The 14,660-nt window shown below is 38.8% G+C and overlaps 1 protein-coding gene across 1 annotated transcript in view; it reads right to left on the bottom strand.

Annotated features, from left to right (window-relative positions):
- The window catches only part of phlpp1 (PH domain and leucine rich repeat protein phosphatase 1), an 82,287-nt gene that overhangs the window by 4,174 nt on the left and 63,453 nt on the right, over positions 1-14,660 (bottom strand). The window contains exons 10-16 of the mRNA XM_067452161.1: positions 10,560-10,715; positions 5,754-5,954; positions 4,575-4,737; positions 3,336-3,466; positions 1,241-1,357; positions 960-1,154; positions 640-868 (exon numbers count right to left, since the gene is read on the bottom strand). Coding sequence (XP_067308262.1) covers positions 640-868; positions 960-1,154; positions 1,241-1,357; positions 3,336-3,466; positions 4,575-4,737; positions 5,754-5,954; positions 10,560-10,715 — 1,192 coding nt within the window. The remainder of the gene's footprint in view (positions 1-639; positions 869-959; positions 1,155-1,240; positions 1,358-3,335; positions 3,467-4,574; positions 4,738-5,753; positions 5,955-10,559; positions 10,716-14,660) is intronic.

Here is a 14,660-nt window from a genome sequence, read left to right as displayed (position 1 = left end):
AAGCATAGTATAAGTAGGCAAAGTGAGATGCAGCATCTGTGTTTATCAATTCATTGTTGAATCATTGATTTGTTCAGAAACTAATGTTCAGAAACATCAGGATTGATTGGAGATGCAAATAGTTTATGTTGTGAGTTTGTTTGGAACTATTTTCGATGCCAAAATATAGCAAAAACAGTAACTAAAACACACAATATACACTTTTTGTTTACTGAACTGCTGTATAAAATCAATATCACATTTGCAATCGTGCTGATATTCTGGAAAAACAGCCTGCTTGTTTGTGATATTGCTTAAGTATATCATATATAAATCTAATAGGTCTCATCATGGCGTGTTTGTTTTTTTGCGAGTGACACACGCAATACTGTCAGCTTCCACATCGTTAAAACAACAATTACCATATTATTATAGAAGATGCATACCGCACACCTCTACCTCAAACAACAGCTAAATAGTTATTGTATAAGATAACTAATCGGTTGTGCATACTCTTATTACATTTTAGTGCAAAGAGACATTTTTTTCTCTGAAATAATGTGCACAGATAAATAGAATAGTTCACAATAGGATCAGGAACAGTGAAACAAACTTTCATTTCATGTTGACTTAAATGCCAGTGATAACCGTTCCTCATACCTCGGTGATGATGGCTTTATGCTGCCGCACACGGTCGTATTCCTCCTTGATACTGATGTTGTGCAGTAGTGACAGAGGAAGCGCCTTGCCATCGCGACACAACACGGCCTGACACTTGCCCACATTAGCGGCGGTCAGGGTAAAGCAGCCAGCAGGGTCTGTGGGGTCGTGCCGGATGTGACAGAGCGCTGCCGAACCGCCCAGCTTCTGCCCTGCAGTGCCTAACTTCCTATTTTTGGAGAGGGAAAGGAAATACATATTTAGTATTAATCAAACACCTCTCCTTACCAATTGTCACCACTTTTAACACGTGCATTCACCTCTGCATGACCAGGAAGGTGTTGGTCATGTAGTCTTCCTCACTCTTGGTCCTGTGCAGTTCTTCTGCCAGTATGTCGTTCATGGTGCACTGGAGTAAATACGGCACCTCCACGTTCCTGTCGCCATCAAACACACCGTACAGAGCTTCTCTACTGCCGCAGAAGCTGTTCACCGACAGCGCAGCCACACACAATCTGTGCAATGCAAACAGCACACGTCAGACATTCAGTAACCTTTGACACAGAGGATCTCTGAAGTCGTGTATCCAGTAGTCACTCACTTGTTTTTGACGCCTGAGGCTTCAGTGTAGCCGTGACTCCAGACGGCTGGCCCTCCTGTTGTTTCATTGGCTGAGAACGATGAGGGAGGCGGATCGATTCGGAAACAGCGGATGTTACTATAAGATGAAAGATGATGTATTATCAAATACGAATTCTTAAAGTAGGTCGAAATAACATGTCTAGTCACTATTATTTCTATACAATACAGATTGTTGCAAAACAGCTTCACAGTAAAGGCCCCTATATCCTTACTTCTTTTCGTTCTTTGTTTAGGTGTCCTGAAAGGAGTTCGAAATACGTGACCAGAGATATACTGTTAACGAACATGCCAATAGCGCCCCCAAATATGATGAGAGCTGCGTTTAGATCAGGGGTTTTCAATCTTTTAAAATCTAGACACCATATAATGAATCTAAAAATTAGTTTGTTTATATATTTTGTTCTCCTCAATATAGTCATGTATTTTTATGTATTATTTATTTAATTTTAATCTAATTTTTATTTATTTATATTAATATTTTATTTTAATATAATTTAATTTATTTAATAAATTATTAACTAACTAATATTTTTTAATCACATGTATTAAGATCTAAGTTATTGCTTTACTATTTTATTTTAATCTTATTATTATAATTTATTTATTTAATCGTTTTTTTCTAGACTTTTCCACAGACCCCTTGTCCTTCTCTTGCGGCCCCCTGGGGGTCCCCAGACCCCAGATCGAAAACCCCTGGTTTAGATGAATATGTAAATATGTACTATATGTAAATATGTGCACGCTAACAAAATATAACAAACATTTGATAAAAAGAAAAGCATCTGATCATAGCAACATATATATGTTTGCACAAGCTCTGCAATTCGGCATCTTATTAACGTCACATCATGTCACGTTTATTAAAATAGCACTTTATACAATAGATCAAGCAGTTTTACTCTAATAAACATGAAAAACGTTGTCAGTGTCTCGTTTTATCAGAAGTGTAGCTCCCCAGTGTGTCTGACCTCGACTGACTGAAAATAACTGAACTTTGGCAAGCTGTTTTGAATTCCCAAAATGGACTTTGTTTCGGCATGTTTTTTTTTCTAAATGAAGTCACATTAGTTCATTCTTTAAATGTATTTAATGAATATTGTGATGTTAAATAAAGCGTGCACCGTGCCAGCTGGAAATTTCACGGTTCATATTATCCCTCATGCAGTTATGCAGCGTTTTGACTGAACCTCTTCTACTTCTGCTGCATGAGATGAGAACACATCTTTACAATTATCTGGGTCTTAAAAGAGTCTGCGTTTGTGATATATGTCCTCATTTCATGTAAAACGTGAAATGTGCTCGGATCCACACCAAAACAATTGCTCAAAACAAAGACCACTTAAACAAGGTCAAATTAACTCTGGGACGGTTTGCTTGAGGTGTGAAAGCAATACGATCCAACGGACCAAAGAACCAAATGGTATTAAAATTCATAACGAGAAATGTGCTATATAATCAGCAGCGGTGTCTAATTCTGCGAGTGAGCACATTAATTATTAGTTGAAAACCAAAAGAGCACCTCTTCATCTTAAAATGTAGTGTAATTGCGCTTCCCCATGCGAGAATGCTGTCCCGATAAAGGCTTGATTCCTGCTCTAGCTGCATTATAACATTCGTATAGTGTTTGCAGGCATTGACACAGTTAACCTCTAGACAACGCTGGGAGATCCAGAGAGAGCGTGTTTGAATTTGCTGCAGTATTAATGCAAATGTAGTATATCATTTAATATTGGGAATGATGCCTAAATTCGTATAGCCTTTGCGTGTCGCGACACAAATAGAACCGCAATAAGCTCATAGAGCGAATTTGTTAATAATCTTGATTTATGTTTGACTGCAGTGCAGTCGTAAGCTGAATTGAGCTGGATGATGACACTAACTTTTACACTGTTATTGGACTGAACTGAATCAACATGGGACTGAATTGATCTGAATAATGACACTACTGTTTTCTGAAGAGCTGCTTTACAGCAGAAATTGAAGATGCTTAATAATCAATTTTACAACATTTGTGGCATTGACAGAAGTGGAAGAACATTCACGTGTCCCCTTACTTGAGCTGCTCGAGGGTCTTGTGGTCCAGATTCAAGCGCAGGTTTCCTGTTAGATCCAGCTCCTGAAGTTTGGGAGGTAGACTCTCCGGTAAGGTGATCTCACTCAGCTCATTACAGCTCAGATCCACACACTACATACACAACACAAGTGGAAATATATGAATGGCATTCAATCTGTGTAGCACAAAGCAGGCCTGTGAGATCAATTTAAAATCACATATTGCCAAATATAATAAAAAACACACTATTGTAAAGTATATAAAAGATAGTCAAGGGTCTTCCGTAATACAAAATGAGGGTTTAATCAGAGCAAATTATTAATGTATTAGGCTTACACTAGCTGTTTACATCCAAAATTGGGAATTTAACTAACACAATTATGAAGAACAAAATAGTGACTTCCTCATGAACTGTTAAATATTAATAAGAATCACTCATTTTCATATATAATACATTTCTTGCACCTTAGAGCGTGCAGACAAGAGACAAGAAACAATAAACGTGTTATCTTGCTTTCGGAGGCAGATGCTGCTGTTTGGAAACATGTAAGACAGTTCTGGGAGGGAATTATACCGAATCCACTTTGACAACAGACTATTGTAAAATTGTAGTTTAAGCGCATGTTTTCTTATCAGATAAAATAATGGGTCAGACTCAAATGAGAGCATTTTGGCATTGCCATCCAGCAGTTTTGATGCAATATGCATGGCGGTGAAAAGAAAAATTAAAATCTTTTGAGCTCCCTTGTGAAACTTTGAGTTCCCTCAAAAAACCTTTTTTGCAAATATCTTTGCAAGGGAAGCAAAAGTTTGGCAAGAGAATGCAAACATCATTGCAAGGGAAAGCAAAAGATTTGAAAAATATTTTTTCTTCCCATCCTATATTTTTTCCATAACCATGTCCCTTTAGGGACAAAATTAAAACTAGGGCTGAATCGGAAATCGCCCCCCGAAACCTTCATTCACTATTCCCTACGTCAGTCCACTAATATAGTTAACTTGAAAGAGTGAATGAAAACAAGTGCTTGAAGTCGGACAGCCGTTGTGTGTATCGGCTGTACACTCGTTATTGCGGTGCAATGTGGGAATGAATGAGTGCACTCAATAACATCCACTATGGTCTCGGACACCACTACAAATGGCTGTTCTCTCAAATAATGCGGTATTTGATGGTATAGGGGGCGATTTTGGAATCAGCTAAATCTCACTAGTCCAACAACAACAGCGCGAGTGATCGGACCTTCATCTCCATGAGCTGCATGACCTCGGGGAAGACCTCGATGCAGTTGGAGTGAGCCACCAGTGTGTGCATGCGCCTGCAGTTCAGGATGGTAGTGGGCACTGCCTTCAGCCTGTTCCCACTCAGATCCACCTCCTCCAGCTCCTCCAGCTTGGCCATTTTACTGCAGAAAAGAGAATATTGAATAATGTATACACGCCGTAAACATTATTCACTGAATCAGACTGAATTTCATTTTACTGAGCTTAATGTGTCTGTGAAATTTGCCATGTGTCTGTGGCACTTCTGGTATTTTGCCGATTTTTTGCATAAAAGAGGCGAATTGAGTATTTTTTAAATATAATGGAGCAGATATTGTATGTAGTCATAGGCCATGCTTACACCTGGTATTAAGAGGTATTTTGGTCAATTCGATCACAAGCAGATGAGCGAGACACATTCCTGTTTTCACCTGGTGTTTTAATCGGTCTCTTTTGTCCACTTTCAAGCACTTCTGCCCTGATATCTTTTTTTGTGGCTGTTCGAACACATTCGACCACACGAGCATTTACACTACAAAAGCAATCCGTTTGAATGTTTTCGACTACCTCTGGAAGTGGTTGAAACTGGATCAGCTCAAAACGTTTTAGATCCTGTTTACACATGTATTTAGCATGGTCTACTTGTAATCTGACCAAAACGATTTTAATACCAGGTGTAAATTGTCCCTAGATGTGACCTTGGGCTATCAACCTTATTTTCATGTGTGTGTTTGTGTTTGCTTGTTTTTTGTGAAATATCAGGACACAAATGTGTATAATGACATGGATATGACACAGGTATTACAAGAAGAGGGTGAAATATGAGGACATTCCCCATGTCCCCACTTTTTTAAAAGGCTTATAAATCATAAAGAATTCGTTTTTTTGAGAAAGTAAAAATGCAGAATGTTTTCTGTGATGGGTAGGTTTAGGGCCAGGGGCAGTGTAGGGGGATAGAAAATACGGTTTGTACAGTATAAACACCATTACACCTATGGAATGTCCCCACATTTCACAAAAAACAAACGTGTGTGTGTGTGTGTGTTTAGTCTGGAGATATGTTTGCCAAAGTTGAGGAAACCTCCATTTGGGGACGTCTTCAATTATTAATTATTACATTTCAATAATTCATAAATAAATAAATGTTTTAGGTTGCAACCTGGCTGGGAATGTCTGCAGGTGATTGTAGGCCATGTGCAGGACCCTCAGATGTGTGTGTCCTGTCAGCTGAGGCACACACTTGTCCGTCAGGTGGTTGTTGGTCAGATAAAGCTCCTGTAAGATACTGCTGCTCTCTTCTGAAAGACTGGATGCTGGGAGATTCTCCAGCTTGTTGGCTGACACATTCAGACACCGTAAACTGAAGACAAATCCAAAGCAATAATATTGACAGTGATCTGAAACAGAGGCGTCTCACTGGAATGCAATATGCTCAAACAAACTGTTGGCCTGGCAACATACATACAGCGGTTGCAGTAATCTTCATGGAACATCTGTGAACGTGGATCGTTTTGACTTGTATGCGAAACATTTAAAAAAACGTTTTGTACACTTTTAGTACATCGTTGTCATGTAAATGTACCCTAGTTTGCAGTGCACACTGTGTCTACATTGCAGTGAGCAGATCAACGTGATCAAACTAGAGCATCACATTCATACCAGATTATAATCCATTCACTACTGTTCAAAAGTATGGGGTATTTTTACTTTTTTCTTTGTAAAGAAATTTTACGAATCTACCGAGCGATACGGTTCAAGTACAGTACACAAATTTTGCCGTTTCCATTGTCAGAAGTTATTAATGGTACCCTAATTCCAAAACATACCGTACCACTTTTTTGGCATCCTTCCGTTGGGTTTACCTAGCACAGTAGTTTAGTACTAAAGGGTGGAGCTAGACTCACTGCAGAACGTTGATTGCTTGACAGAGAATCATCACTTGCGCATACTTTTTCTCTTTTTTTCTTTTCAGCCTGCAGCCTTGGCTCAAACAAAGGCGTGCCTTCTTCTAGTGAGAACAGCCACATGCTGAGAAGCAAGAACAAGATCTGCAGTATGTCATCCAATGTTGTTTACTGTGTCGCTTTTTTCTTCAAGTGAGAATTACGTCTATTGCTCTGCCACACCTATCAAGTAAGGGTGCATTTGGCGGTGGAAACCCAAGCCGGATCCGGATCAAACTGAACTGAACCGTACTGCTCGGTGGAAACAAGCCATTATAATGTTACAAAAGATTTCTATTTCATATAAATGTTGTTCTTTTCAACTTTGTATTCATCAAAGGAAACTGAAAAAAATATATGACCACCATTTCAACAAAAATATTAAGCAGCACAACTGTTTTCAACATTGATAATACTAATCAGAAATGCTTCTTCATCGGCATCAAATCAGCATCAATTCAGCAAATTAAAATTATTTATGAAGGATCAAGCGACACTGAAGACTGGAGTAATGATACTGACATTTTTCCAGCTTTGATCACAGGAACAAATAACATTTTAAAATATATTCAAAAAGGAAATGTAATTTTTGATCAAATAAATGCAATCTTGATAAGCGGAAGAGATTTCGGTAACACTTTACAATACAGGTGCACTAATATGCATTAATTCATGCTTAATTAATGCACAGATAATCATGAGTTAATGTATGACTCATGGTGAGCTAAATCATTTATTAATGATTACTGCATCAGCAACTATTGAAGATTCTACATGATTAATAGATTAAGTAATCATTAAATTGTTATGAGTTAAATGTATCATAATAAAGTGTTACCGAGACTTCTTTTAAAGTAGTTTAACTGATTTAGGACAGGTTAGTGTATGCAGTGAGTGAGAACAGCACATCTAAACTCCCATCTACATAGACAGCATCCTGACTCAACCGGAAGTGAGAGCTTTGCAACACTATGTTAACATGTTGCTAGTCTAATAACCTGAGCTGGTTTGCTGATCTCAACTGGTTCGGCCGGTCTTCTGGATTTAGAGGTGTCTTAGAGACTTTTCAGCTGGTCAGGAAAGCCTGCACCAGCGCAGAACAGCAAACAAGGTTAGGCTACTTGAATCGTTTATTTTTTTCAGCAGGGTACATACAAACATTAAGTAAAATAGTCTATGTTTAACTAGATCACCCTTGTTTTGGATATTATTGACACTGAATGGACTGTATATACATATTATATATATACAGTCTTGTTCAAAATAATAGCAGTACAATGTGACTAACCAGAATAATCAAGGTTTTTAGTATATTTTTTATTGCTACGTGGCAAACAAGTTACCAGTAGGTTCAGTAGATTGTCAGAAAACAAACAAGACCCAGCATTCATGATATGCACACTCTTAAGGCTGTGCAATTGGGCAATTAGTTGAAAGGGGTGTGTTCAAAAAAATAGCAGTGTCTACCTTTGACTGTACAAACTCAAAACTATTTTGTACAAACATTTTTTTTTTCTGGGATTTAGCAATCCTGTGAATCACTAAACTAATATTTAGTTGTATGACCACAGTTTTTTAAAACTGCTTGACATCTGTGTGGCATGGAGTCAACCAACTTGTGGCAACCTCTCAGCTGTTATTCCACTCCATGATTCTTTAACAACATTCCACAATTCATTCACATTTCTTGGTTTTGCTTCAGAAACAGCATTTTTGATATCACCCCACAAGTTCTCAATTGGATTAAGGTCTGGAGATTGGGCTGGCCACTCCATAACATTAATTTTGTTGGTTTGGAACCAAGACTTTGCCCGTTTATTAGTGTGTTTTGGGTCATTGTCTTGTTGAAACAACCGTTTCAAGGGCATGTCCTCTTCAGCATAGGGCAACATGACCTCTTCAAGTATTTTAACATATGCAAACTGATCCATGATCCCTGGTATGCGATAAATAGGCCCAACACCATAGTAGGAGAAACATGCCCATATCATGATGCTTGCACCTCCATGCTTCACTGTCTTCACTGTGTACTGTGGCTTGAATTCAGAGTTTGGGGGTCGTCTCACAAACTGCCTGTGGCCCTTGGACCCAAAAAGAACAATTTTACTCTCATCAGTCCACAAAATGTTCCTCCATTTCTCTTTAGGCCAGTTGATGTGTTCTTTGGCAAATTGTAACCTCTTCTGCACATGCCTTTTTTTTAACAGAGGGACTTTACGGGGGATTCTTGAAAATAGATTAGCTTCACACAGACGTCTTCTAACTGTCACAGTACTTACAGGTAACTCCAGACCAGAGTCCTGCACGGGTCCATTTTTGGAGACCCGCCCCTGCCCGTACCCGCAATGTTTAGCACCAGATCCGAGCCGTGACCCGTGAAAATTTCAAAATTAAATCCGTACCCGCCCAGACCCGTTAATATTTGGCCCGTTACCCGACCCGTGCCGGCGATAAATCACACACGCTAAAACATTCAAATTAAAATGCTTTATTTTTTTATCCTACACCTCTCTCAACATCAACAGCGTCATGAATGGGCTAATTAAACAGGCAAAAGTGCCTTTAAAGACTCATTGTCAACAATTTCATATAGCTACTCCACTCACCAGCATCCATTGCTGCTCCTGCAACGCTCGCTCCTTCTACGCTACGAGAGGCATCAACTAAAGTTTCAATGTCGCAGTGGTGGTGACGTGATGGGTCAAATGGTATATCATTGTTGCGTGTATGTGTAATGGTAGGCTAATTTGGACATAGAAATTGTAATAGCCTACAATATGTTGGATGGGGGAAGAAGGAGGCGGGAACCGGCGAACATTTAAAAGACTTTAACCAAACAAAACGAAAGTAACGTGAGTAGCCCTTCATGGACATCTATGCGCACACGCATAATAAAACATAAACACAACTCAACGTCAAATCCAGGTCTGGTGATCTCTCGTCCTTATATGCTTCCGAGCTCCCTCAGAGAACTCGAGACTGGTGTGGCTCGCAGGTGACGCTCATTCACAATCACGCCCTGGTCTCTCTCTCTCTCTCTCTCTCTCTCTCTCTCTCTCTCTCTCTCTCTCTCTCTCTCTCTCTCGTTCACTTTGCCACAGAAATATTGCACATATTTTTCATCCGCCCATCTACCATCTACTACCCGCCCGCACAGAGTTAATTATCCGCCCGCATCCCCGCCCGTGAATTTTTTAAATGTCATAATCCACCCGTTTTAGCCACTTTTATGCGGGTACCCGCGGATACCTGCAGGTACCCGACCCGTTCCAGGACTCTGCTCCAGACTGTCTTTGATCATCCTGGAGGTGATCATTGGCTGAGCCTTTGCCATTCTGGTTATTCTTCTATCCATTTTGATGGTTGTCTTCCGTTTTCTTCCACGTCTCTCTGGTTTTGCTCTCCATTTTAAGGCATTGGAGATCATTTTAGCTGAACAGCCTATCATTTTTTGCACCTCTTTATAGGTTTTCCCCTCTCTAATCAACTTTTTAATCAAAGTACGCTGTTCTTCTGAACAATGTCTTGAACGACCCATTTTCCTCAGCTTTCAAATGCATGTTCAACAAGTGTTGGCTTCATCCTTAAATAGGGGCCACCTGATTCACACCTGTTTCTTCACAAAATTGATGACCTCAGTGATTGAATGCCACACTGCTATTTTTTTGAACACACCCCTTTCAACTAATTCAACTAATTGCCCAATTGCACAGCCTTAAGAGCGTACATATCATGAATGCTGGGTCTCATTTGTTTTCTGAGAATCTACTGAACTTACTGGTAACTTGTTTGCCACGTAGCAATAAAAAATATATGAAAAACCTTGATTATTCTGGTTAGTCACATTGTACTGCTATTATTTTGAACAAGACTGTATATATATACAATCAACATTACACAGGGAACTTTTAGCACTGCATTCTGGGATTGTTTTCAGGAACATGTTATGATATGGCGGCTCAATGGTGTAGTAGAAAGAGAACTCTGATGTGCTGCTGCTCGTCAGTGTGTTTGTGTTTCACCTGTCTGATTTCAGGAACAGATTACAGGGAAGCTCGACGAGATGATTGTGCTGCACATCCAGCACCTCTACGACAGGACGCTCCACTCGCTCCGGCAAACGCTTCAGCTGGTTATGACCGGCCAAGATCTTCCTCAAGCTACCACTGCAGAGCAACCTGATGGTGGAGATTACAGTGAGGTCAATGTGGCAAATTACATAAAACACTGACACACGCACACACACACACACGCACGGCTCACTATCTTTGTGGGTACTCTCCATAGACGTAATGGATTTTACACTGTACAAACTGTACATTCTATCCCCCTACACTGCCACTGCCCCTAAACCTTCTTCATTTTTACCTTCTCAAAAAAATGAATCCTGTATGATTTATAAGCCTTTTGAAAAGTGGGGACTGTTGGCTGGTTCCCCCATTGTAGGTTATCTCAGGTTTTACAATCCTTAAGAGGACAGTTGGTCCTCACAATGTAATATAAACATGGGCGCACACGCACGCACGCACGCACGCACGCACGCACGCACGCACGCACGCACACACACACTTCTCCTCTTCTCTAGATTCCTAAAGTAGTTGTATAACGCAATTCAATTTTTCTTTGTACAAGCAGTGTTTTCTCTTTGACAAATTTTTTTTGTAAGTTGCTTTGGGTAAGCATCTCTTCAACGCATAGATGTGAATAGCTGAAACGATTCAAGTCCTTTATAGAAGTGTTTTCAGCAGGAAACACTAGCTTACACTGCATGCTTGTATTCTCATGGGTAAATGTTCATAAAATCACAGCTATTTCTGTTATGCATCTTTTTAAGTCCCCATGCAGTCAATAATTGTATCCTCTGCAACTCATTTTTGATAATCACAATGACACATTTTAAATGACGGATTTAAACATTTTCCCAGTGAAAATTATTTCTTCATGCCTTAATGCTACACTATGGTGTTTTTTTTGGGGGGGGGGGGGGGGGGGGGGTTTCGCTGCTAGGGGTCGCTAACCTCTTCTAAAAAATAAAAAAAAGTGTAGATTGATGACGCAGTGAATGAGCGTGGAATCATGGAACTGGTCTTCATACATATGTACCTAATAATGTTTTTGGGGACATAATGTTTATGGATGAGTAAATGCATTCATGTTTGATATTAAGAAATGTCATTCTACCGAACTACCCGAAGGTGGTAAATTACTACTCATAGAGGTCAGTTTATTTGACAAATTAAAATTATGAGGAAACGCAATGCAGTTTTTTACTTGGTCTACACTATCAAACTGCATTTGAGTGTGTTGAAAGTTATAATGTTATTCTGAGTTAGTTTGTTGGCTGTATGATACTAGCAGTAAGCTACATCAGCATTAGAACATCATACTGATGATATTCTAATATTTCATCACGTTGAGCTACATAACATGAATCCGTTTTATGCTCACCAGTCTAATAAAGCACATACTCTATGGGTTCTGCCCTGGCAGCCTTGGTTTAATGTTTCTAGGTTTGTGTCTTTGTTTGTGTTTGTCATGTGTTCCTCTTGTTCCCTCCTTGTTTCCTGTTACCACGCCCCTTTGTTTAGTCTACATTTCAACCAAGGTCCTCAGTTTATGGCAAAATGGAAGATAAGTTCTTTAGCACAGTGTATGCACCCATGGCTAGGGTTAACCCTAACCCGGTATCAATTTTTCATGTTGCGATTAATCACTGAAGCTTTTATCACGGTAAACGGTATTATCACAATATGAAATAAGTTACAAAAAAGTGTTGTCATAGTATGACAGCTTTAAGAACTCCTTTTTAAATTACAAAAATAACTGAATGTTTAAATACAGTAATACAATGCACTTATATAAAAGTAACATTTTCAGACAGATTAAAGTGCAAATGATTTAGCCTATAAAGAACAACAGGTAACATTACTGGGCGTTGCCATCTTGCGAGTGAGTCATCGCGTGTAACTCCCGGATAACAGAAAATGGGCAAAAAGGCGGGATGTGGGCAGAGCTTAGGTGACGCAATGACTATGACGGTGGATAAATAACTTTCCACCTGTCACTCAAAGTAACCACGCCCTTAAATATGCAGAATTTTAAGGCTTTATATAACGTAAACGAATTAGTTATAAATTCACCCCCCTCACAGTTGTCATAAAGGTCAAAATTAGCTGTATAGGCCAAAACCACAATTTTTACCAGGCTGTAAACATGTTTTTCTGCTGTAAAGTTGGGAATTTTAACATGGGGCTCAATTAGATTCTGCTCCCTTCTGGAACCTGTCGCTAGTGGCCAGTCAATGAATTGCAGTTTACATTACTTTCGTATTGGCTTCAAGAGAGATCACGGGAGGTTGCCGCTTGGTTCAGTCATGTGCAAATGAACGTTGGACTTGTTTACATCTGAGCGTGTGTCCCTTTGACGCAGAATACAGTGGTGTTGAGCTTTTTATACAGTTGATGGGCAAAGTATTCTTAAGTGCGATATAAAACATTTATTAATCGTTAATACATTATTATTTACAGTTTTTTGAGGTGCCCACGATAACAATATCGTCCATTTTCATTACCGTGATATATTGCATAACCGATCATCGGTAAGATTAAATTAAAGATTTAATATTACTTTCTTTGGCATACACTTGCTGCATGTCTCATTTTATAAAAAAAAAAGTAAATGTCTAGGAGAAAAAGAAGAGAAGACATGGATTAATCTGAAAAATCATCATGACGCGAAAGAGAGCTCAGTTCAGTCTGGTTTTCTGTGTGCGCACAGAAAACTGCCTCTCAGACGCCAGAGCATTAGTACTGAATAGAACTCTCGTTTGTGTCTCTTCGCATTCGAACAGACCGATACAAACTAAATTATGGCAGACTGTAGGTTTTGGCAAGAATTCAAATTTGATTATGTCTTAAGTGAACATAAACAGTTGGGAGAATATCGGCTGTGCATAAGTGTATTGGATCCGTGCATTCGGCCTTAAAGTAACAGCAGCTTTGTAAAGAGAAAATGCATTGACATGAAAAAGGAAATTTACTTTTGATATTTAAGGTTAAAATATACGTTTAAAACCAAGAACTTCTGAACTTAATAAGGTTTTACAACTTTTACTTGTAAGTACTGGACCAGTAGTACTTTTACTTCAATAATGGAGCTGTTTATTTTGTCCACCTCTTTTTTGAGAATATCTTTTGTTCACTGCAGTTTTAAGGAAAAAAATCTTAATAATGGTGTTGACTGATACATTTGCACATGATTTGTCTTAAAGAATATTTAAAACACCACATAGACCTCTAAACTGCATTAAAAACTTTACCCAAACTTTTCACCACAGGGGGTCTCATATCTCATATAGCAATATGGTTCTATCTGTCAGTTGTTGATTGGATGGTGGATGATCTTGAATGAGAACTTGCAGAGGACTGCAAGTAAGGGACGGAGTTTAAGAGGACTAAGTAATTGGAAAATACCAGCATATGTCAGAGAAGTCAAACTTTAATAATTAAATTGAATTTCTAATAAACTGAATTCACTAAACTTTAACAAAGGTACACTATGCAAGTTTTTCCAAATTACCAAAATTTTAATAATGAGTCAATACATCAATCCTTGTTCCAAAACGTGTTCTTGTCTTACCCTGATTCACTATGGTAAGCCTATTATAAGTATTTCGATTTTAGACTCATTGGGATGGTTTTTACATTAAACTGCATACATATGTCACTCGCCAATGTCTCTCATTATCCATAAATAGAGAAAAGTTGCTCTGCTTGCTTTGTGTATGCTGTGAGAGTGGCATAGGTTAGTTGTCATAATAAGCGAGAAAGATTGACATGGAGAACCAATATCTCACAACTCCAGGGAATCACCTGTTTTAAACAGGTGAGATGATTTAATATGTTGTAAAAAACAATGCAGAGATGGCTTTTTTTTAAATTACTCAACAGGACGTGGTGTGAAGTAATGAATTACAAATACTCTTGTTACTTTAATGGAGTAGTTTTTCTCAGGAATTGTACTTTTTTTTAAGTAGTTTAAAAACAGTCTACTTTTACCTTTACTTGAGTACATTTTAAATGCTGTATCGGTACTTTTACTGCGCTGTTTTCCCTAAACCTGCC

Source organism: Pseudorasbora parva, chromosome 9 (assembly GCF_024679245.1).
Source record: "Pseudorasbora parva isolate DD20220531a chromosome 9, ASM2467924v1, whole genome shotgun sequence".
In the NCBI taxonomy this organism is placed as follows: domain Eukaryota; kingdom Metazoa; phylum Chordata; class Actinopteri; order Cypriniformes; family Gobionidae; genus Pseudorasbora; species Pseudorasbora parva.
This window is presented reverse-complemented; position numbering and strand designations above follow the sequence as displayed.